The sequence below is a fragment of the Vicugna pacos genome, unplaced genomic scaffold (genome assembly GCF_048564905.1).
Source record: "Vicugna pacos unplaced genomic scaffold, VicPac4 scaffold_19, whole genome shotgun sequence".
Classification (NCBI taxonomy): Eukaryota; Metazoa; Chordata; class Mammalia; order Artiodactyla; family Camelidae; genus Vicugna; species Vicugna pacos.
In genome coordinates this window covers 72,646,850-72,673,084 of record NW_027328740.1, presented here as the reverse complement: position 1 = coordinate 72,673,084, position 26,235 = coordinate 72,646,850, and the positions used below count along the sequence as shown (strand labels likewise).

General features: G+C 40.9%; 1 protein-coding gene across 1 annotated transcript in view; it reads right to left on the bottom strand.

Moving 5' to 3' along the window:
* LOC140693510 (uncharacterized) overlaps positions 1-26,235 on the bottom strand; it is a 58,932-nt gene that overhangs the window by 19,347 nt on the left and 13,350 nt on the right. Inside the window, exons 5-13 of the mRNA XM_072957330.1 lie at positions 16,903-16,929; positions 15,037-15,095; positions 14,687-14,839; positions 14,027-14,150; positions 9,395-9,454; positions 9,139-9,296; positions 8,740-8,860; positions 3,535-3,644; positions 2,071-2,194 (exon numbers count right to left, since the gene is read on the bottom strand). Of these exons, the coding sequence (XP_072813431.1) occupies positions 14,744-14,839; positions 15,037-15,095; positions 16,903-16,929 (182 nt within the window). The 3' untranslated portion in view covers positions 2,071-2,194; positions 3,535-3,644; positions 8,740-8,860; ... (2 more) ...; positions 14,027-14,150; positions 14,687-14,743. The remainder of the gene's footprint in view (positions 1-2,070; positions 2,195-3,534; positions 3,645-8,739; positions 8,861-9,138; positions 9,297-9,394; positions 9,455-14,026; positions 14,151-14,686; positions 14,840-15,036; positions 15,096-16,902; positions 16,930-26,235) is intronic.

Genomic DNA, 26,235 nt, shown 5'->3' with positions numbered 1-26,235 from the left:
ACCAGCAGCATCAGAGCCAGGGATTATGCCCGGGCTACCCTGCAAAACTACTGCCCGCCACACAGCCCCCAGCCAGCAGGTCACCTGGAAGTCACAGCAAGTGCCCCACCCAATCCAGAAGTCTCTTCATTTGCCAGCATCGCTGATGACTGGTTTCCAAACTTTGGTCAGTTTCCCACAAAACAGCACCTTCAACTGTGAAGCAGAGGGTTTCGCTTCTGCTCCCCATCCTTACTGGTAATGTCAAGGAAAACAAAGAGGCCTTTTCTCAACACTTTTATAATGACACCCTCCCACCCACAATATTCATATGCTCAAGAGCTTTGGATCCACGTGATTTTCTTTCCCTTATGATAAGCGGCTCAAAACACTGCGGGATTCCTTCTATTTAGAGGGTATTTGTACTCAGTTTATCGGCTTTAATCTGTTTTTGTCTCTCTTCAATATCCCTAGCAGTTGCCACCTCTTACTCCCTTCAGCAGCCTCCCTCCCAACATCTACTCTAGGAAATCAGCTGTGATGAGGGGCCCTGGGGCAGTCACAGACGATGCAACTAAGGCAAAGAGAGGGTCCATAATTTGCCCGAGAAGATCAGCTTCAACCCCCAACAATGTGTGTCACGTCCCTGTGTTTAACTCTTATGCTAAGCAAGATAACTTTTTGTAGATTATGGTTATAAACAGATGAGGTATAAAAATACATACAAGGACACACATCTACTCTAAGATGCTCACTAACTCCACTATTTTGTTTCTACTTATTTCTATTAAAAAATATTAAGAACCTCTGCAGTCAGTATAGCAAAATGTTACTGGGCTTTAAATCCAGAATATAGAGGTGTTAAATGTGTCATTACTCATACTTATTTGTATGTTCACAATACAAAATTATTTGAAAGTCCCTCTCACCTCCCCCTACTCACTACTGGCTCTCACCTGAGCTCCCAGACTACACATCTAACAACCTTTCACTTTACCCACAGCTGAACTCATCAGATTTCCGCAGAACTCCCTCTGCAACTTTCCCTCCTCAGAGCACAGAAGGACCATCATTTACCTCATTAATCCACCCAGAAACCTGGGCCTTACTCCATCCTACATTCACAGACAGCCTTCATCCTTTCCTTTTTACCATCTAAACATGCCTTCAATATGTTCGCTTTTAAACACTGAGCGTCCCACCGCTCAAGTGGAAGCCACCAACACTGCCCACCTGGACTCACGAGTCTCCTACGTGGCCCCACAGCCACTCTCCCCTACTTGAGACAAATGGGACTTTGTCACTCCCGCGCTTTTTGGACTCTTTTCAGACCCACTCTTCTTAGAAGAAACTCCAAGTTCTTCACCAGGTGAAAGTCTTTGCCATGAAATTGTCACCTCAGGGAGGGCAGGACCCGCCCTCTCCCCTCGGCCCCGCCCTCTCCCCTCGGCCCCGCCCTCTGGCAGAGCATCAGCTTGGGAGGACCTGCTGAGCTACACCAGCCTGTATTCTAAACCTGGTCTGAGTTCTTAGCAAACTGCTTCAATTATCCATACAATTCCAAGGTAAATTAGAAAGATTTTAGATGTTGAGCTAGACTATTGATTTTGGGATTTTGCACTAGCAACCTGCAAGGACATGTTCTAAAGATTCTGTCTTCTTAAAACCACACCCAGGTTAAAGGAGTATTTGTGGAATGTCTTCGGAGGAAAAGGGACTGTACTTTTACAGGCTTTATGTTTTATAACATGAACAACCCGGACAGGGTCACAAATGGAACCGCCTCACAAGTGACAGAAGACAGGTGAGAGGCACAAAGCAACAGGTTGCAAAGAAGGTAAGAGCAAACATGATTCTCCAACCCCCCCAAAAATTTTTGAAACAACCAAAAATTCTGAATTTTAAAAGTAAGAGAGTATCATATAGAGAAATGAAATAAATAATGCTCTTCATCAGGGTTTCAAGATCTCACTCCAGAGTTTTTAGCAGGCCATACTGAATCCTAGCACAGAAAAATCAAATGGACTTGTAGTGAGAAAGTTCCAGGAAAACTGCAGTAATTCCTCCACTTGTGTAAGGACATACACTCACCTGCTGAAGGTGAATGTAAACCGCATTCTGGATAAATTCGAAAGCTTCCAGGCTCCGCTTCTGGATGCCAAGGACATGGACAGCTTGGAAGCATGCTTCTAACTCAGTCATCGGCATTTTTACACTGCAGGGGAAACGGAGGCACCCAGTCAAGAGCAGAGATGTTCCTGTCGTGTCTCACAGGCCGTGCCTCGGGGATTCAGTGCCCTGCAGCAGCCCGGCCCCAGGCAAGGACCAGCAGCGTTTTCCACCCAAGCAGGAGGGGCACTGTGCTTGAGAAAGCCCATCTCCGATGGGGGCAAGAGGGGCTGGTGGGGTTCAGTGAACCTATAAATGCCCACAGAAATATGCCTGCATTCATTCAAGTGATGCAAACAACTGTAGCAGGCTATTTAACAAAATTTCAATTATCAGTGGAAATTTTGCCATTCCTTTCCGCTTGTCCCCTGCACTCTGAGACAGGCTTAGGCTCTCTTACACCTGCAGCTCTGTGCAATAGTTGTGAAGTCATTTTACTTTACAGATACCACGGTTCTGCCCAGGGTGATATCCAGCCCAGAGAGGTGGCCCAGGCCAATTTAAAGCTATGTGGCTTGCGTGCGGGGGCAATTACAGGAGCTGGTTCTGGAGCCAGGCCCCTCCCCACCTCTGCTCCCCTCTCTCCCAAGGCCCCGCTGTCAAGCACTCAGGCTCCGTGATCTTATGTCCTACTCTTCTACTCTACTCCAAACCCTTTTCCTTTTGTTTTTTTCCCTAATTATTCCCAGCTGGAATGATTTTTCAATCTCAATATCTGAAAAAAATTCCTGCAGCCGAAAAAGAGGTCTCCAGAGGTCAATGCCCATATGCTGGTTCCTGAAGAGAGCCCCTGGCTACGGGGACCCTCACCAACACTCACGGGGCATCAGAGATGTTGCAGGGTCGGCCACCCCCTACAAGAGTTTGCTGTCACCCCAATGCCTGCACAGCATCCCTGCTCACAAAATATAGTTGGTACACTTATCGGTTATTAAGAAGCAAAAATACAAAATTGCTCGTATTTCTTACTAATATTATCTATGAAGCTGGAAACGGAATTGTAATAAAATGTACAGTTTTTACCCTATGTTAAATCTGTTCCTTTGAGTTTAAACCTGTGCCCTGTTTCCTAGGCTCAGACTTGGTAGCTCTGCACCATTTGAAAAAGAAAGTTGCCTTTAGCCTGAAATCTGCAGGAAAGCCTATTCTCCTGGCCCTGATCTTTAAAAATGTTAGCTCATCTGCACTTCTGTAGAGATGGCAAGTTGCATAATAGACAATAGCCTTTGTTTTTTTGGAGGTTTTACAGGGGTACCATGATTTGATCCACATGGACAGCTGCAAGAACAGCGGATTCAAAGGACAAACAATTCATAAAGCAAGAAGTATGCAACAACCAACCACAACCCCGCCCCTTTTTAGTATAAAAGGAGACTGAATTCTTACTTGGGGAAGATAGTTCTCCAGGACATCAGTCTGCCGTCTTCTGGGTCTGCCAGCATTGCAAGTGAAGTCACTATTCCTTGCTCCAACACCTCATCTCCCGGTTTATTGGCCTGTCATGTGGCGAGCAGAACGAGTTTGGACTCAGTAACAAAATGACTGCATTGGAGGTAGTATGTCTCCAATGTTTCCTCATTTCCAATATGTAACATGCACATCATTTATGATCTAGTGCAAATAATTCATCAAAGACAACCACAAAAAGAAACTATACTCACCTAGCTATCAACACTGAAGTCACAACCTGTCAATTTTATATGATGTTGAACAACACAATGGAAAAACCTAACATAGGGAGTTGATTCCACGGAAATAAAATTATTTCTACTCCTTCAATACTTTTTCTTTTCTTTTCTATTTTATTTTGTTTTGCTTATTGAAAGGAAAATAAAAGTCAAGTCATTTTATTTCACGTATTTTTGTTATAGTTACATTCTTTAAATACTACAAAGAGATTTAAACTGCAAAAAATTGTTCATATATTAGTATAAAGATATATACACAATCAATGGGGATTAGGAAAGGAATGGACATTTACTAAAAATCCACTGCAATCTTGTCTTTTACAAGCATATCCTGGAATATAAGCTGTATGATCCAGGGGGCTCCACCCCCATTCTCACTGTTGAGTCCCTTAGCAATCAACTACTAAGGCACCAGCATAGAACCATGTGATCAGTATTTTAGGAATAAATTAGGGAATTAGCACATTCAATTCTAAAACAAAAACCCTAAAATAAATACTGAACTTATTTACAGATAAAGAAAATTGGAACCAAAAAAGTAGTTATTTCCCCAAGGTCACAAAGCTAATAACTGGTAAAGATAAGAATTGAACTCATCTGCCTGATTCTAAAAACTAAGGTGGAAATCCCATTTGACTGGGGAGGGTCCAGCAGTAGAGCCTATCACCCTATCTTTGTTCAGATCTAGCCTTAGACAGCCTGAGACAGCACCCCATTCCTATGGAACTCGAGGGCAAATGATAACAATAAGGATTTTATATCCAGTAGTTTGTTAGGTCTCATTTATATAAAGTGTCAGCAGGTCAGCAGAAAAACTCTGGAAAATATGAGTGGGTCCAGAGCTTTCTGCTGATTAGTAACTCAGTCTCTCAGGACATAGTGACCTTTCCATGAGAGGCCTCATGGACATAAACTAAAGGCAGCTGAGCAATGAAAACTAACAAGAACCTGGAACTCAAGCAAGAAGTTTCCCTGCCATCCCCCACCCAGTTGCCTCTTCACCTGCGTGGACACGATGGCAGGAGACCCAGATTCTTGTCTAAGTTACATCATCATGGATTCTCATCCATAATAATGTATGACTCTATGCCACCTTATGTCCATTAAAACTCAAATATGATAACACCAATATCTCAGCAGAATATCTATGTCTCCACTTCCTGTCTTCTAATAGGAGAATATTTTTATGGACAAAAAGCAGAAATCCAATTTAAAAAACCATGCACGAAGCCAGGTGAAATTCTGCTTAAGAGACTGCTCTCACGCTGAGTAAATGAAAACTCAGAAAAAGTGGCCCTTCTCCCTCAGCAAATGGGAGGTAGCCTGATGTGTGTGTGTGTGTGTGTGCACGTGTGTGTGTGTGTAAATCAAATACAATGAATTCTGGGATGTGTACAGTTTTTTTAAGTCACTGTCATTTCATGGGAATGAGCCACCATTTAAATAATTTGAATCTAGTGTTTGAGAGAGTCTCAGGCTCTTGGTGGAGGAGGTGAAAGGGGAGAGTGAAGGAGGAAAGAGGTACATGAAGCAAAGAACTAAGAATACTGCCAGGGAAAGGCAAGACGTTAGTTTTGTTCTTCCTTGCACCACATACAAATTAGGGACTCGCTTTCTGCTGATGACTTATCGAGCACTGAGTTGCAGGAGAAGAGGGGACAGCTCATTGCTCACTGAGCTTGTGACTGTACGTGGCATCTTATAGACACAAATCATTTACCCTGATCAAACACTCTAGCAGCAGGCTGTAATTCTTCTGTTTTGAGAGACAACAAAGCAGGAGTTCAAACAGGATGCATAACTTGACAAAAGTCAGAGGTCCAGTAAACTAAAGAGGATTAATTCAAACTCAGATCTGAATGCAGAGTCTGATCTTCCCACTCCCAGGACTGGAAAATCCTTAACACAGGCTCCCCAGCTCCCCTGCATTGTTCCTGGCACCAAGCATTTGCCATGGCAATGGTCACCATTTCTCACAGACACAGCGCTCTGTGCAGCAAATGACCTTGATCAGACCTTGATCATCTACCTGCCACGCCCACCAGGCTTCACCATACAGGCAGGAAAGCTGGCTTTCAAGTGCATACAAAGCCATTCCTTGTCTAACCTGGGCTCTTCTGTGGTTTCTCCAGCCTAAAGGCAGCCATGAAACTGCTCACAGTTTGTACATGAGCCACACTACCTCTCTCCATCTGTCTCCCCACCTATACTACTTAGCTATGAACATTTTGAGAATCTTCGACACAAATTTTTAAAAACAAAAAAGAAAGGATTCTGGAACAACTACTTAATACTTACAATTTTAAATGACAAAATACAAAGTGAGTATTTACAAACCGAATCTTCCTTTCTAAATTTCAGTTTTAAGCGTTTAAAAATATAATAGCAAAAAATTTTCACTTACAAAATTGACAAAAACATAAACAATAATCTGGAATAAGTTAAAAAATAATGCCCATGTTCTAAATGGAGAAACTTCAGGGCTGTACTGAGGGGTAAAGTAAGAGGTGAGAATGTAGAGACATCAACAAATTGCATGGAGGAAAGCAGTTTTGTAAAGATGTAAGTTCTCATCAGAATAATTCAAAACTTACTGAAAACTCCCATGACAACTCCAATCTGATTTTTTTTAACTTGAACAAAATATTTTGGAATTCTTCAGGAATAATAAAATCATAATACTAGACAAGAAAATTTGGGATGGAAGAAAAGAATGAAAAAAATTCAGACTGCCAATTATTAAATAAATTTTTACAATATGTAAGTTATGGTGCTGGGGTAAGAAAGGCAGATTGACAGAAGGGAACCATGAGCTCAAAAAGAGACTCTAGTGTACACAAGTATTTTGTAAAGGTGGGATTTCAAATCAAAGAGAAAAGTATGACTTCAGTAATTGTCCTGAGACAATCAGACAATCACCTAGAAAGAATAAATACTATTCCTCTCATAAGGACCACAAGATAATTTACAGACAGTGATGTAAATATAAAAAAGTACTAATAACAGCAAATACAACACTTTGCTCTTATTAACTCAACTTACCCTTACATTAACAAGTACTATTATCATCTCCATCTTAGAGATTAAAAAAAACCTACAGAGGAGATTTATTCCAGTATAAGAAATTATTTTTAAGAATAATTTCAAAGATAAAACACATAAGGAATACATTTATTATCATAAGAATATGTTGAGACACTACCAAAATAAAAATCCTCCTAAACAAAATGAAAGGAAAGAAATGACAAGAAAAAGCTCTGTGATACATGTTGTTGAAGACAAGAAGTTAATGTTCATAACATACAAAGAGCTGTCACAAACCAACAAGAAGCTCCCCCACTTAAATGTGTGCAAAGGATAAAAGGAATCATTCATTTTAAAAAAGTCAAATGGCTAATGAGTGAAAAATGCTCAATACCTCACTGGTCATCAAATGCAAACTAAAACAATGAAAAAGCACTTTTGCTCATCATATTGGCAAATATTTTTAAAAGATATTCTATCTAGTGTCCATCTGTGGGAGAAGAAACCATGAGCGACATTTTCAGAGGACGACATGTCAATGGATATGTAAACTCTGAAAAACGTACGTACACAATGACTCAACACCACTTCTAGGAATCGTTTCCTTTAGGAAAAAACAAATTAGGTCCAAAAAGATGTACCCATCAGGGCATTTACACAGCACTGTTTACAATGGTGGGAAGAAAAACTGAAGTGAAATCATATCCAGCAATAGAGAATTGGTTACATAAGTAATTGTGCATCTTTTCATTCCCCTATGGAAGGAATTTCTAGAGTTACTTGAATGGAGTCTGTGATGAATGTAAATGTCACATCCAGGGACTAAATTTCCAGAAGCCTTAACTAAGGGAATACTCATAAAAGATCACAGGAATGTCTGTACAAGAAGGATGCCAGTCAAATATCCTTTCTGACAGTGGAAAATGGAGAAAATTTAACTGTCCACCATCAAGACAATGATGCGGTAAATCACGACGAGCTGCGAGCAATGAGGGAGCCAGCGTTTCGCCGTGGTCCAGGGCCTTGTCCACAGCATTCTCTCACCAAAGGTGTGCGTGGGAAAGAGACCACACCCGCAAATCAGGAGACCCCTCCACTCTATCTGAAAGGACCGGGTGAGTCTGGAGTGGGAGGACGTCTATGATATACACCTGAGTGATTAAAGCGAGCTGCAGAAAAACATATAGTATGGTCTCATTTTTAAATAAAGCATATATACACACACGTATACATGGAATTCTCATATGTGTGTATATATGTATGTCATAGGCATAAAGGTCATGAAACATATATATCAAATTTTCAACAGTTTTTACTCTTCGGAAATAAGGGGAAGGGAGGTAGGGCCTTCCTGTACCACCACAGTTCTCTTTTCAGTATTTCAGTTAAGTATACTTGGAATTTAAAAGTTTATTTAAGTCCGAAGTAAAATTGACAATGCCTCCACAAGACAGAATGCTATACTGGTCATCAAAAATCATGCCAGAGGAGATAGAATATTGTAGAAAAACATATAAAAAGCCAAATGGAAAATGGAGGTTTCCACACAGTAAACAGTCACAGAGTGCTCTCTGGTTTTTTATGACAGAGGTGATCCACACTGATGAAAATATACGTTAACGTCTTAATTATTATCTTTGAATAGCGGGACAAGGATAGCCTCTTTTGCCCCCCTTTTCAGAGTTATTATTTTAAATGCACATTCTTTTTCATCTGAAAAAAGCATTTTTGGGTGTGTAGTACTATGCATTGGAGAATAATACAAGAATACTTAGAGAAACAAGTAACTAGGAGACAAAGCAGCAGCATCACACAATGTAGGACGGGCGATCCTGATTAACACCATGCAGTTACATAAGGACCCACAAAGTGAGAGCACCTGCTGTAACAGGGCGTGGCCCCCTTCTATTTGTCAGCAGTGTCTTCAGGGCTGAGGCAGTTCTGAGCACGGCCATTGTCAGTGCTGGTGTCTTGATTGATGCTACTGGGGGTGAGGGCACCTGCAAGCCGAGAGGAAGAACAGAAATCATCCTCTGCCTTTTCTGTCTTGTTTCTTTGTTACTTTAAAAGAGAGCCATATATAAGATAAACCGTGTATCTCCCCAAATGAAATTTCAGTAATGAAACCGTTTTTAAAGACTTCACAGCTTATATTCTGCCTATAACTGTCTTTTCAACAAAGATCATATTTATTAAATGTTAATTAACTCAGTTAATTAACTCCCTGTTGAAACATTCTAGTAAAGAACATGAAATGCAGTATGTAAAAGAACCACACCTGCAGTGACTAGCTCAGCTGTCTTGACGGCAGTGCAGTCAGCCCCCACCATCCCGTGGCCCTGAGCTCCTGATGCTGGTAAGAGATTACGCTGCCGCCTCAGATGGAGAGAAACGGTGAAAGCATTTCTTGAACCCTACAGCACTGACAAAACATAACTGACAAATCCCAGGCCCCTTTGAGGCTCTCATTTTCTGTTTCTGACCAACCCCCATCAATGAGCAGAACCACCCAATCCCCGAGCCATGGGACTCACGTGGGAAGCAGTTTTGGAGAAATTTCCAGGTATAGAATGTAACCAACTATACATAGAACTCTGAAAAAGAAAAGATGCCATACTCTGATTTTGGAAGACACTCAAAATATTCTCCTAAGCCTTAGTAGCTGGAAAGGCTGGGCTTCTCCTAAGTCACTTATTTATTTCACAGCCAGTAAGCATCTCCCTCAAATCCTGCTTCCCTGTGTCTGCTGGGAGCTTGAAGCACACTGCTGCTGTCGATCTTATAAGTCACATGGCAGAGACATGTGTCTCACGCCTGCAATCCTCACACAGGCTCGCCTCCTAGCCTCACTGTCTGAACTGGGCCCCATTTTCTCACCTGTTTATTTGGTATCTGTTCTTCTGTAAGCTACCTGAAATGCGTTTTGGAACATGTCAGAAGAAGCAGTGGGTTGAGAAATGGACAGATTGAGAGGTGAGAGATGGGCAGACAGAGAGAGAGACTCCAAGAAAAGGGGAACAAATAAAATTTCCTATGCAAAACCCTCTTCTAATCAGGGAAGGAAACCACCACGGAAAAGTGTGAAGAGGCAGGTAGCTTAGGACTGTTTCCTGGATTCCATGAAAAGTAATACCAAGAGATGAGAGGGTAGAACTTTAAATAGTAAAAGAAAAAAAGCACGCATGCTTGAAAAATATATCTACAATATGTACTTTCTAAAGAATAGACTGAAATCAGCAGGGCCCAATAACACTACACTTGGGTATTGACAGAAGTGAGAATCCCATCTCCAAACCACAAGGCATCCCTTCAGAGCACTGACAGTCTACATGGGGCGGTCATAAAGCCATCACCGCAAAAGCTATGCTACCCTGCACTTAAGAGGAATGAGCAGCTGTGCTCAGGCTGCCCATGTGCATCATTTACACCCCACAGCACCTCTACGGGGGGGACGCCTAGCGAGCCCCGTCTCTGCAGGACAGAAAACCAGTTCTGGAGAGGCTAAGCCGACTTACCAGTTCTCCATCTCACAGGACTGGTCTCTCCAGAGCAGGACACGAACTCGGACCCACGATTGTAACCATGGTACTACAGTGCTTTGTGTGCTGTTTGTGTGTATAATACATTTGTTTCTATCATGAAAGGTTATTTAATAAATGATCGGTTGTCTTGTCTATCTCATTAGCTCACAATCAATCTTTATACTGTTGAATTGTACTCTTTTCCCCTGAAGAAAGGAACGGAAACAGCGGGGATCAGAAAGAGGTGGGGCTCCATTCTTTATCTGGGATCTCATCTCATCGAAGTCTCCAAACAGGGAAAAGGAGCAAATGTTCTCTTTATCTTTTAAAGAGAGGGCTCCAGTGATGGTGACTTATTCAATTACAAAATCAAGGCTGGGGAAAGGGCACATGCAGCAACTAGAGCAGTATCAGCTGTAGGAAGGTCAAAAGTGCTCACGGGAGGGCTCAGGGGGCAGCCTCATTTAATTTCAATCAATAAAACAATAACAAACTCTAAAAATACTGGCCTACAATGGATTAGCTCTTTCTTGACATCTAGCAAGTTTCCACAGCCCACATGTAACATTATCGGGAACCAGTGAAAGGAAGAGTCCACAGACAAGGAAAATCAATGCCACAGGCAGGCTGAAACCCAGGCTGGAGTTTAGGAAGAGAAAGGGCATAGTTAAGAACTGGGGAAAGGCTGGGGAAAAAAATCATCACAAGGACTCTCAAGCATCATCCAACAATCATATAATCATTCATTCAAGAGAGAGTTACTGAGGTCGTATTCTGTGCAAGATTGTACAGCGGGTGAAGCAAGAGTGCAGCGTCCATGGTGGCAGCAAGTTGCGGGGCTCAAATACACTTCTGATCCCGGTACCTTGCACACTTGTCCTCAATATAAAGGCAAAGATAATTAAAGTAAAATAATACTCTGTAAACTCAAAGCATTGTTGAAAAAAAAAGTTAAAGAAGACCTAAATACCAGGACAGACACTCCACACACATTCCCCTATCAAAAGAAAGTGCTCTTGGAATGGCAGTGCTCCCCAGAGCGATCCGTATATTCAACGTGGTCTCGATCACAATCCCAGCGGGCTCCTCTGCAGAAACTGACTATCTGCTGCTACAATTCATATGGGAATTCGAGGATCTCAGTAACCAATACGTACTTGAAAAAGAAAAATTTGAGAGGACTTATAATTCTCAATTTCAAACCTTACAACTGTATCTCCAGGTGAGATTAGAGGCCATTGTGAAGTTATTACTGTGTTAATCCTTATTTACTAAATTCTCTACAATGAATATTACTGTTACAATAAGAAAAATAAAAAGTAAGTTATCCTTTAAAACATGCACACCGATTCATTCATTGGGAAAAAATTATTCTATCAATTAAGAGATAAATATCTATTGAAAAAGGACAACTTAAAAACAAGAGTGCATTTGCATTTTTCATAAATTGAAAACTGAAAAGCACAAAGACGTCAAGTTTCTAGGGAGACCAATGCAACATATTAATAGTTATTTTCAGAAATTCTAATTTAACAATAAAAACTCTGGAAAGGGAAAATCGTGACTGAGAGCCAACTGCAAACACATGGAGAGCAAAGGCCTAGAAATCACAGTTCCTTTAACTCTGCTCCTAACACAATAGGAGAGGAAATTCCTCACTGAGGGGACAGTGGAATCCCATGCATAAGACAGGATACACAGTACAAACTGCACTAGAATTGGGGGTGATTTCCATAGAAGAATTCTAAAGTTACAAAATTGCTGAAAAACTATTAAAACACTGACAGAAAGATTAAAACACACAGTCATATATATTATATAGAAACATATGTAGTCTGCTCCCATGTTGCATTTAAATACAAATATATTTGTTCATTTATGGGCACTTATGACTTTATCCCTGGTAGAATATTTCAACTAAAACAAATAATCAATATAACACTCCTTTTGTCAAATCTACTTGATAAGTTACTCTGCTATGTAAACATAATGTGTCTAAGATAGATCTAAAATTAGTGAAAAAGAGCTTTGTATGGCTTCTTGAACTATTCTCAAAATTCAAAGCTTAATTTTAAAACAGATCTGAACAGTAATTCTATATTACCTTTCCCGTCGTGAAATGAACAACACAGTCTGTTGTCAAAATTCTGTCCTTACAATGATTCACGAGCACCGTATCCTCACAAAACTGCTGGACAGCAAGGCACTATCCAGACACTGTGACCCAACAAATGAAACACAATGAAGACAGTGACCCTATTCTGGAGGGCTTATAGTCTGTGTCAACACCAGGGTTTTATCTGATTGGTTTGATTGGTTGGCAAAATAAAATCAATCAAGTACTTTCTTCTTTGAGCATTCTATAAGTCATGACTCTGCTGTTAGTGTCATGAGCAGGAAAGACTTAAGCATGACTTGATTAGATCAACTAGCAACAATCATCACTGGAGAGTGAGTAATAAAGAAGTTAACTGATAGCAATGCTTCTCCCTACATGAGACCTAAAATAAATCGACACTGATATCCGAAAAGAAAATGAGAATTTGAGGTCCCCAATAAGAAAAAAATCTAACAAGAAATCAAAAAAGTAAAGATTGTTTCATTAACGTTTCCTGGAAAGATTGGAGCATGGTGGTGTTGAGCTCAGATGCTAGGGAAAAACATGAGGGTCTGAATTCCCACAGCACTGGGTAGCTTTGACACTAATATGTCAGTCAAATTCTCTGCATCTCAGTCTCCGATGCATAGACTGGGGACAACAACCGCACCCATCTCCTAGAACGGTCCTAAGAATTAAGTTATTTTATATATACAAGTTTTAATAAAATACATCAGATATTAAATATTACCCCAAAAGCACAAGGAAAAATGAAAACAGAGATAAATTGGAGTTCATTAAACTTTAAAACTTTGCTTCAAAAGACACCATCCAGAAAGTGAAAAAACAACACTCAGGAGAAAATTTTTTCAAATCATTTATCTGATAAGGAATTTGTGTATCAAAAAAAAAAATTCCACAGCTCAACAATAAAAAGGCAACTCAATTAAAAAATGAAAAAAGAATCTGAAAAGATATTTTTCAAGGAAAATATACAAATGGCCAATAAGCACAATGAAACGGTGTTCAATAACATTAGCTCTAAAGGAAATCAAGTCAAAACAACTAGGAGAAACCGCTTCACATTCACTACAATAGGTTAAAATCAAAAAAAGATTAACAAGCACTAATGAGGACACAGAGGAAGCAGAGCCCGCAGCCATTGCTGGTGAGGATGTAACACAGCGTGACCACTTTGGAAAACATCCTGGCACGTCCTCAGAGAGTTGAACATTTGGCTTCTGAATGATCCAGCAATTCTACTTCCTGGGCACACAAGTAAGAGAACTGAAAACAAATGTTAACATAAAAACTCCTACAGGAATATTCACCATTACTTTTCGCCATTAATTTTCAGAGCCAAAAAACAGAAACAACCCAAATGTCTATCACGTGATGAATGGGTAAATAAAGGGGCCCAGCCATACAGTGAAATATTATTCAGCAATAGCAAAGCATAGAGTACTGACCCAGGCCACAACGTGGACAAACATTGAAAACGTTACTCAGTGTGAAAGAAGTCAGTCAAAATAGACGGTTCCACTTACATGAAGTGACTCGATTTGCATGAAATGTTCAGCACAGGCAAATCCACAGAGACAGAAGAGTGGCTCCCTGGGGCTTGGGGAGGATGGGGAAGTTGATAATGTCTGCTTATGCGTACTGGGTTTCCTGTTGGGGGGAAGAAAATATTCTAAGATTGACTGGGATGCACATTTCTGGGCATAGAGTAAAATCCGCTGTACATTTTAATGGGTGATTTGTATTAAAACTGTTAAGAACAAAAGCACCTCGGATTAGTACCTTCCATAGTAAATGCAAATTGCTAACATTTATTACAGGAAGAAGAAACTGCCCTCAGCATGAAAGCAGGAGATCAGCAAATATTAGTTAACCGAAATTGGACAAGAGCATTTCACTTGAAACTGTTGCTGAGTGTACAAGAAATATTCAGACATGACAAGGAAAATCAGTTTGACATCACGAAGAAGCATTCTGCTTCAAATGCAAATCAAGGATTCGGCAAGCCCAGCTGCTACAAATGACCAGAGAAGAAACCTGGTTCTTAAAACAAGCACCAGAGCCAACAAGGAAATGGTGGTGAGGAAAGCAGGGGGCCTAAAATCTGGAACAGTGTGCTACAAATAATTTCTCCACTGAAAATTCAAAAATAAAATGAAAGTGATGTAATGCTGTGTTGAACTCACGTGAATGGGCTTCCTGCAGTGCTTGACAGTTCTGTAACCCCGAATGACTCAGGAGAATCAGCATGGCTCCTGGGAGTCCCCAAGTAACTGCCCATCAGCACGCTGACCACCATCACACGTGCCAGGGTTGAATTGCAGAGAAGAGAGCAACCTCTGAAAGGCACAGGGAATGTTGACAAGGGAATAAAAGGCTGCGGTCAATCCTGGGACAGAGGCCCTGTGAGCAGAGGCCAGAAGGCTGCAGGTGAACTGGAGTGGCCCTGGGGCAGGAAGGGACCACAGGGGAGCATATCTCAATTATCTCCTCTCTCTCCCTCGGGTAGGAGGGATAAAGCCTGCATCCTTCTCACCTGGAACTGTGGGTTCTGGCTGGCGGAAGTCTTACCGACACGGAATGAATTTCTCAAGACTGCGGAAAAAGGAAAGAAAGCGAGAGGGATTAGGGAGCCAAATCCATGAGTCTCTCAAATGCTCCCATATTTATTGTGTATAATCAAAGTAAAAAGTCAATAACAGTTGTGAGATAGTAGGCAGGAACTTGGGGAAAGAAGGGATGAGACAGAGATTGTAGACTCCACCATGAGTACTAAGGCTTAGTTTACCTTTAGGGAAGTCATGGGCTGAGGGGAACAAGATACATTTTTTAGACATGTTCATTACAAAGCAGACCACCAGACCAGCCTGGTCCCTGTTTTGGGGATAATAGACTATCTAACACCACGCAGGCCTGGCGTTTATAGCTGAGGGCCTGGGTCATTGCTGTGCAATAAGCAGTGTGCTACCTATAACCTCAAATATGCAAGCAAGGCATTGTCTCTGCTTTTTATGGCAAGGAGACAGGAGTGAGGATGCACAGGTGTTTGCTTTAAAGCAGTTAATAAGCACATTTTTTTTCTTAAAGTTGACAGGCGGCTGCGATGTGTTACAACTTGTTAACTCAATCATGGGCTCCCACATGGAACCATTATGGAGGACATCCTAGGATGACAAATCCTGGCTCTGGATCTTTTCCTGCCAGCTTCGGCCACTCCAGCAGGGTCTAGACACATCCCTGAATAACGATCCCACAGAACCACCTAAACTCTTAACTCCTGGTGCTTGAAACTTAATTTTAGCTCTACACAACATAATGTAGAAAAGTTTCAGAAATAAAAGATATTATATTCTTTTTATATCTCATCATAAGACTGATTTTTCTGATTGCTCTAAGCTGCTTCTACATGGTAAAGCACCTAATTCTGCAGGTGAATTCAGTACTTTCCTTTGGGTATAACTAGACAGTCTGGGCTGTCTGACTTCTATTAGTCAAATACCAATACACTTAATTGATTTCTTTGTTCATCAATTTCAGCCTGGAGGTGAGGGTCTATCACTATTTTCCTCAGCCCACCCTCTACTCTTTTCTCATCAGCATCTCAGGCCTCCTGAAAACAAAACAAAGCATTTGTTTCCCTTCATCTACACTTTCCACAAAGGCAACAGGAATCATCATGCCTAGAGAATGAATTCAACACAAATGTTAAAACAAAAATCTATAAACCTGAAGCAACTCCATCTCCGACTCATGATACACAATGACATGAGAGTAAGTGTGTCAGGTACAAAGCATGCGTGAGCCTGACCACCTCATTTCTATTCTTCAAAGGAAGGAAGGTTTTCGTATTTTTTATTATCATTCTTTGTCATTGTTTCTGATTAAGCCAAAAAATTTTTTATGAAATAATTAAGCACTGCAATAACAGATTTTCGCTGTATCAATTACAGAAGGAATTCAGAGGGGATAGGAAAACCCACCTCTGTAAAAAATGCAAAATTCCTTCCCCTGTTAAGAACACGAATACAAAATGCAACAGAATTCAAATTCTTGTGGAGAGGACAAAAGCCACAGAATCAAAGCAAAGTCATTATTATGACTCAATCCAAAATTCACTGGACAAACATGCTCAATGCATTCAAATAATTTTTAAGGCACACTGCAAACCATTCACTTAATTATCTACAGGCTAGAGGAAGAATTTCCCTCTATAACAGACAACATAAATCAATAGGTTGCCCCACCAAACAAGGAACAAACATCAGGTTTTTTGCAGTTCTGATAAATCAGCAAGTTTTAAAGATCAAAATCCAGAAATTTTAAACATTCATTCACACCAGAATGAATCAAGCACTTAAAAAAAATAAATAACCCAAAGAAACTAAACACATTGATCACGTACCTGGATCAATGAGAAATTCTTGTACAGCTGGAAAAAAAGAACAGTCTATAGACTTATACTTGAAAAATAAAACTACTTTTAAAGATAACTGCTAAAACACATTTCATCATTCATGTTGCCTTGAAAAATCTGAGGCACTTGTCTCTGATCAGAAAAGCAATTCTGAGTATTAGTATGTTACAATTCAGTGCCAGTTTGCTTTAGAAGAAAAAAGAAAAGCTACTGTTTCTCATCTTGCACAAAGTTTAAAGAACCTCCCTGCCTCTATCTCCTCCCATTTTCTAAGCTCATGCTCCCCAACCCTTCTGAAACAATTATGAGAACCTCTTATTCCCACCAATATGCCAAATCACAAAAGAGTATCAATTTATTTGTGTAAATATATACCTACACCTTGAACTGGAGGAGAAAGATTTCAGAAGGCTATATGGAACTTATTGCTACATTCCTGAAATCACACACATACACGTTCACAGAGACACAGACATATACAAACTGAATTACTGGGCACTTCACAAGCTAAGGACTTACAACTTCTAGAAGATAACTTTGTAGTTAGTTTAAAATACAAAACGGTCAGCTTTTGAAAGCCTTGAACATTGCAAAATCATCCAAATATCAATGAGATCCAATTAGCCTTCTCTGTAGAATGTAATTCCCCATGATGGCAAAGCAGACCCTAAGAAGTAGTGGATCCAAGACTCGTGTTTTTCACTAGCTATGATCGTTTTAAAACATGTAAACAGATTTAGAAAGGTATGTCCCTATGACATTTATTCTTATTGAGATGGCATATGTATTCAATTGTCTATGCAGAAAATAGGACCCATGATGGTGTTTAAGAAATATTTTGTGTATTGAAATATTTATTTTTAAGTGCAGACAAGGAGGGTGGGTATTACTCCATTGTAGAGCACCTGTTGTGCACGCACATGTTCCTGGCTTCAATCCCCAGTACCTTCATGAAAATAAATAAATACAAGTGCTTACTTAAAAATAAGAATAAATTTATATAAAAAAATAAATGCAGACTAAAAACCACTGCAATCTAGGAGCCACAATTATAATAAAAAACAAGTGTTTCTATCAAATATTGACTATACGCCAATCACAGAGACAACCACAAATCACACCTGACAACCATCACGTGTGATTCTCAGCAATCCTACTAAGTAGACACGGATGAGAAACCCGGCTCTGCGGATGAGGAGACGGAGCTCGGAGGAGCCGGGGACACTGACCGTCCTGCTCCCCGTGACACCGCGTCAGCCCAGGGCAAGCGCTGACAGAGCTGCACTGAGGGGACACCCAGCTGCATGGAACCATGGGGGATTGGGGAGTCCTAGAAAATACTCAAAAGTGTTCAATGAAAAACCATCTCAAATATATTACTCTGTGCCCCATCCTCTAAACACAGAACATGTCTGGGACCTTTTTGATGCCTCCGTGTCCTTTCTGCCATCATCAGTTACGTGCCCTCTCAGCGCGACCAGTCATGAACTGGACCCCATACGAAGTGCACTCAGATGGAAGAGCTTTAAAAGCTGTTTTATGAAGTTTGTAAGACTCTGTCTATTCCTCACACAGGCGGTCATCCAGCACTACTCACCGGTGCGGATGTACCACCTGAAATCACACCTTTCTGCTTTTTAAAATCCCTTCATGTAATACAGACTTTTAAACAGCAAAGAAGCAGCTCAACCACAGACAGTGGACAGCTTTTCACCAAATGGACTCGAACAGCACATCTGACAACCTGGAAGCCCTTGTCTTCTATTAAACCCACTTCCAGGTACTTCATCATTTTCGGATTGGTGGACTCGGCCTCTGAATGGCCTACTCAGAGAGATCCCATCCTCACATCCGGGGGTGGGAGAGGACCCTGCTGCTGGGAGAAATCAGTGAGGAAGGTGGACATCCTCCAGCCATTTCTGCACGGGTAGAAATGCCACATGCTCAGAAATTATACCGTCAGCACCCCTGGGCTCCCATGGACTGGTTTCACATTAAGCAAACTTATGACACACTGATGCAAGAAAACCAGAAATTTAATTTATTAATGTAACAGGAGATGTGAAACTACAAACCAGATTGAAATATCAGAGTTCAACCATGAGTACAGATTCTCCTCCACGGCCCAGTCTCGGGCAGGCAGTCACATGGCAAGCGTGGACAGAAGCAGAGCAGGAAGGGTTTCTAGATTAACTCAATGGACTAAATTTCTGTTATAAGAACAGATCTACTGCCTGGAAAACAATTAATGCCAATCACGGGGCACACTCCATGGACAGTGGCTGAGACACGACTGTGAGCACCTGTATAACTCCACTTTCCCTGTCCTTTCTGGTCTAACTGATGCAGAGGTACAGAGATCCAGGGATGCAGATACCTGTAAACACCCAAAGCCCATCCCTGGGAGCCTGGAAACCAGATAGCCAGGATTTAAATCCCAGCTCTGCCACTTACTAGCTCTGTTACCTTGGCCAAATTACTTACCCTCTGTGTGCCTCAATTTCCACACTGTAAACCTGGGATAACAATCAAATCTTTCTTACTCACTTGTTGTGAAAATTGGAGGATTCATTTCTGTAAAACTCTCAGAAAAGAATGTAGCACATTTTTGGTGCCCAACAAATTTCAATTTAATAAGAAAGTGATTTACAAGTCTCCCATCTAATCATCTTCTGTGTTTCATGACTATTCTGAGTCCCAAAGGAAATCCTTATTTCCCCTCTTATAAACTCTTGAGGAGCACCCTTCTGTTTCAAGCCACCACCTGTTTAAACTGAGGGGGGATTCCCTCCTCCCCACTCCTCTGGTCCATGGGAGACTGCTTCTCCCTTCACACCCCTGACCACTGGCCCACGGCTAGCCCTCCTCACACTAACAGATTGAGGTGTGAGTCCGGGGAGACAAGCAGGGCATATGAAAGCTTTCCTTCCCCTCCAGTGTTGGCCACCCTTAGGAAGCAGCCGGGATGCTCAGTTCCATGGCAAGACAGTCCTGTGCATTATGGGTCAGAATCTCTCAAGGGAATGCTCGCTGTGGACCAGAGTTACCTGGGACTGCGTAAGTCTCTAATTCTGGGACATAGTGTCATGACACTCACTCTCCCACAGCCCTGAATTTCATGGAGAACGTGGCTTCATCAGTAATAAAGGAGACATTTATCGCCTGCCTGTTCTTCTTTGTCATCTCTCAGTTGGCTGCTGGACACAACATGTGTATAAGTATTGGGTCCCCTTAAGCCCCAACATATATGAAGTAACAAAAATTCTGTGGCTTAACATTGGTTCAGGGCGACTGTGTAACTGTCCTGACTCTGCTGATGCTAAATTATGTGTATAGGAACTATGGAACCTCCTCAAATATCTTTCATCATAAAACCAGCTTTTCTTATTTTCCTGTTTCTCAGTAATTGCCAAAGACTATCAAATGATGGCTTCACACCAAATAGCAGTTAAGATTATGAGCCCTCTTGTCATACACACTGTGCTAAACACTTTACATAATTTCTAATTCTCACAATTCTACAAAGCAGAAATGAATGTCCCCATCTCACAGACGAGGGAAAAACTCAGAACAAACTGACTCAGGATCACGTAGCTCAGTGGCAGCGCGTGCACACAAACCCAAGTCAAAACACCACACCCCTTTGTATATGTACCAAATCTCCTACCACCCATTGACACACAGCGGTGGGGATAATACTTAGGGAACTCAGTACACTTTTCAGCTTTAAGGTGCTCCAGAGGCCGCTTCTAGCTCTTTTATAAAATCCCGGCTCACTGGTTTCTAACACTGCAAGAAAAGTCCGATGTTGCAACTGTTTGCACAGGAAGTCTGAAATGTTCACAGCGAGATGATAGAATAAAACTAAGACATAAGCAGAATAATAGTTCCAGGTAGTCAGACATAATGGACATTGTGCTACCCTGAAGCATTAAGCAAAGGAATCAAAAAAAAAAAAAAAACGTTTAAGACTTCCTTTACAAAGAGGAAAGTTAAGACTGTAAGAAGGTGCAACAGCGCCACCTATGGCTTAAAAGGCCTTCCTGGTTGCCTGGAAAGGTGCAACACAAAAATTGCCTGTGGATCAGAAACAAGAATCAGATAACTAAAAGCTTATGTAGTACATACTGCTCTCCTAGTCTTCATGTCTTGCACTGTAGCAAAAACCAACAGACCTGTACTAGGCCTATATTCATAAAAGTCATGTCTGTATTTTTCCAACAGGAGGTAATCTAAGTATCTTGCAAAATACTTCTCAAAGAGCCAGGAAATCATAGAAGTGTATTGAAATACAAAAACATTTATTTACATATTAAAACAGCATGAGCTTTTTTCTATTAAAAAAGCTGACATGTCAAATCAATGTTTTGATATTTTAAAACCTATTAAGAGTGCAGAAAAATAAATCAAAATTTTCTTTAATCACAAAAGAGAGAAGCTTATTCCCTGAAAATGATCAATGTGGATTTTTCTAAACTTAATGCTTCTGGTCAGAGTCCTACGAATTTAAATGTCTGAGTGTATAGTTACACGGCAGCATGAACACTGAGTTGTAACAATACACATTCTGTGTAAATAATCTTCAAGGTCGTCTGCTTAAGTCAATTTAACTAGTCCCTGTCTCAATAGAATGATACAGATTTCATTAAAACTTCATACTGCACGCACACACACACACAAAACCCTGAATCCTTGTTACTTTAAGCCATATTCATATATATCCATATTGAATATGCATCAGAAACAAGCCACCCTCTTTAGTATTCACAGTTGATCCTTCTAAACTATCTGTCATTGTGACAGCACATTTTTACTAAGCAGCTCTTGGATGCTTTGTATACAAGGCGTCTACCTCTCACAGTCAGACATGGTAAACGGCATCACTCAAATTTCACAAATGAGGAAATATACTTAAGCCATGGAAACAACGTACATATTTATCATCAGGAAAGAAAAGAGTAAAGATTTTACTTTCAATATGCACTGACAAACTTTTCCTCCATACTAAGAATACATACATAAAACAAATTCAGTCATTGTAAATTATTCTGTCAATAAGCACCACTAGAGAAAAACAAGCAACATCATTAGCAATGATTGGACTTTCAAAGCCCACTCCTATTTTGCACTATAATCATTTTTAATGTTTTGTTTTTAGTGCTTACATAGCACTAATATAAAGAAAACATAAACTATTTAAGTCATTACCTGAGAATGCAACATTTGTGAAAATGTACAATTTTAATTTATGCCGCTCTGTCTCACATTCTCACTGGTGTCTCTCCTTTGAAGGCCTCATCAGGCTGAGATCGCCAAAATCGGTCATTTATGGACTCACAGGAGTTCGGGAAACCACTCAACGGGAGGCTGATCAGAGGAGAAATTGAGAATGCATCCTGTGCAGCCTGGGTTCCAGCACCGAGCTAGGCACCGCCAGCTGCGTTTGATTTGGGACAAGCTGCCCACCTCTCAATCCCTCAGCTGCAAAAAGGAGACATTGATACCTACCGTCAAACACCTGCTTTGAAGTAAAACATGAGAAAAACAGTTTAGCCTTTGGTAGGTGTCCACTCACAGCAAGCTTGGTCATTATGATGATGAGGATTACTTTTAATAAGTTAAGCTAGACCAAAAATTAGAAATCACCATAAAGGAGAAACATTTTAACTCAATAAGCATTTCCTTTTGAATGGATTGATAAAAGTTCTAATGATTTTTTTAATAAACCAAATTTTGTCCATTAATTTTAGATTTACCGGTTTATGGACAAGTCTCCAAAAAAAGAATTAGAGGCCTCTAACCTCTGAATACTAAGAAAGTAAGGTTTAAAAAAATTATGGGGGAGAGTATACCTCAGTTGAGAGAGTATGTGCTCAGCACGCATGAGGCCCTCAGTTCAGTCCCCAGTAACTCCATTTAAAAACTTTTATTTAAAGAAAAGGAGAATTAAAGGAAAAAGATGGAGGACTACAGAATTTTTTTAGAGAATCCACTCAGATTTAAGATGGGGAAAAAATATCCATTTCTCACAGGAAATCTTGAGAACTATGTAAACCGGATCTGAGTTGTCTAGTCTTTAACATTATTCATGAATTCATATTACCAAGTCTTAAAACTACCTGATAACCCACAGTGGTGATAGTGATCATAAAACCTGACAATGCGGATCGAACTCTGGCTAGGACTGCTCTGTTCTGACATCTCTGCCCCTGAGGCCTCACCAGGCTGAGAGCACTAAATTTTGTCATTCATGAGCATCTCGTGTAAGTCTTCCATTTATGCTTCTCAGTCTCCTCTCACCAGCCCCTCTGAGGGAAGCACTGTTATCATCTTCCCCACACGCAGATAAGGTCACTGAGGTACAGAAACTAAACCTGCTCCAGGTCACATCGGCATTAAAGGACGTCTGTATTTCTGCTGTTTTGCGATTGACAAAAGAATCTGAGATATCAATACAAGATAGACTGTTAAATAATCAAGTCTGTCAGCTCTTCACCTCAAAGAGCAGATACTATAAATTCCTGATGTAGGATGAGGCTGCCGCCACAAAATGACTCAGCTAGAAATTAATATCCAAGATGAAGCAGCGGATACACATAAATATTCATGACTGTCAACTCCTCTCACGGGTCTTGGCCCTTCACTGCCTGAATGGGGGTGAAATCCCCACCCGTGTCTGGGAGGGTAGCGCGGCTCTTCCAAGTCTCACCCAGGCTTCACAGGCTGTTTCCCCCTACAGACTGTCCTAAATGATTAAAAAGCTCACAAGATTTTTACACCAGCCAAAACTGAAAGACATTTCTGCATATGGAGCACTTTCTCAGGCTTAAACCATTTTTGCCTGCACTCAGCAAGGGGGAAAAAAGAAACATGACTCTGCAAAGTCTCTTAGCCTTACCACTCACAGGAGTTGAATGGTCTCAGCACAAGATGACCCTTCACATTACAGGATGAGAACAAAATAAAGCCGCCCCAACAACAAGCACTCCCAGAGACAGCGCTCAGCAGTCTTCTGCACACTCACGGTTGTGCAGCCCTCACCACCATCTATTTCCAGAACACTTCATCACCCCAATAGAACACCCCTGTCACTAGCAGTCACTCCACAACCCCCCTCCACCCAGCCCCTTGCAACCATCATCTGCTCTCTGCCACTGCATGAGCCAATTCTGGGCATTTCTAAGATCACTGAAATCAACAATATGTGGCTGTTTGTGTCTGGTTCCTTTCAGTTAACGTGCTGTTATCAAGGCTTTCCCATGTTGAAGTGGTATCAGCATGTCTCTTTTTTTTTGAAAATGTTAAACTTTATTAGAAGGTGGTAAATACTATCAAAAATAGTAGAGTGGGGTATAAGGGGTGGGGTTTCAAAGGGAAAAGGCCGGGTTGAGCAGTCAGGGTGGACTACCCAGAGCAGATGGCTTTTTTCATATTCCCCTTTATTTATTTTTTCTTTTTTATTCACTCTTATGTCTGAATAATATTCCACTAAATGGAGATACTACATTTTGTTCTTTCATTCAGCAGCTATATATGGACGAGGTCCAGAAGAATGAGTGTAAGTGGTGGCTAGCAGGGATGGCATTTAAGCAAAGGGCAAGATGTGCTTTCAAAAAAAAAAGTGAACAATCAGAGGCACAAGGAAATTCAGCGCGTTTCTGAGAAAGTGCATGGTTGCTTCAGTAGGACTGCCATGCAGGGCTGTGGGGGATAGTGACAGGAGACACAGTGAGGGAGTCACCTGAGAATATTCCCCACTGCAAGCAGCTCAGCCAATTCTCCTCCCTCATCCTGTATTTTAGAGACATTTTTGCTAGCTTTTCTCTTATTTCAAGTAACAGTACTTTAGTTACACATCTGATCATCTGCATCAGACCACATTAGCTCCAAGCCACAGAAAATCATTCACTGACCGGAGCAGCTCCAAGACATAACATTGATGGACCAGGGAGTCCTGCAGCATCCCATCCTGCAGGCACAAACCACACATGTTCCCTGGTGATGTCCGGAAAGTAAAATGCATGGAAATATCTCACTGCTGCTGCACGACATCTGCCCACAAATTGCCCCCAAATCATGCTGGCACAGCACTACTCAACCCTCGCACTACCCCCACCAAAAAAAAAAAAGAGAGAGAGAGAAAAGAAAAGAAAAGAGAAGAAAAGAAAAGAAAAGAAAAGAAAAGAAAAGAAAAGAAAAGAAAATAAAAGAAAAGAAAAGAAAAGAATAAAGCTAAGAAAGCAAATTTAGGCTCTTCCATTGAAAACCAGCAACCATCACTGCCAGTATCTGAGCTGGAATGATCCTGACTTCAAAAACCACTGTGCAGTTACTATTCAAATGTGACAGACATATATGTATTTCACTTAGATGATATTACAATAGGATTTTTCTTTTCAAAATTTCCAGTTGCAACAATAGCACAAGAAAGTTTATGTTTCATTTTTTAAAAAAAATCAATTATTTTCCACTTTGTTAATTTTGAATCTATTATTATTTTATAAAGGGAGCTATGCTGCAGATTATAAACCAAATATCTGGCTTCTGCAAACAAGACCTATATGACTTCACTATTTCAGAGCAAGCTTTAATGATGCTTTCAAATTGGGGGCGCTCACTAACAGCTCTTTAAATACTGTCAAAGATGTGCTATTATGTAATGCAAAGGGTCTACCTACACATCAACTCAGAAACCAAAGAAACTACACGAAAGCCTTAGTTTATCATTTTAAAATATTCCTATTATTTTGAATATTAAATTTCTTAAAGATAAGATATTTTTTGAGAAAGACATCAGTTGTATTAAATTTCCTCTCACCAAGAAAGCAATCTTTATCAAGAATTACTACCCCTATGAAAATCCAAAAGACAGGACGTTTCTAGCTAAGTTAACTTACAGATCTCAACACAAGCCTAAATCCTATCTGCTCTCACTTGAACGAGCCCAGCAAAGTCCTGGGCTACTCTGGAACTTAGCTCTTCTGTTCCATATGTTGGCAGAGCTAAGATCATCACACAAGGCAGGGAAGGAGAGAAGAGGTAAGTCCACCTGGCGGCCTCCATCTGTTTACTTCCAGCCACATGGTGTCGCTAGAGCGACCCCGCTAACAAGCCCTCCACACAAGGAAACCCGGCATCCACTCTGCCCCTGCGGTCCCCAAGCAGTCCCGACGCCCCTCTCCCACTGGTGGCCTCCGAGCCTGTGAATGGTCTTCTAATGACCCACCCAGTTGGTGACACCCTCCCCCTCTTCCCCACTACACACACACACACACACACACACACACACACACACACAGCCAAGGCAGCCTTCCCAAAGCA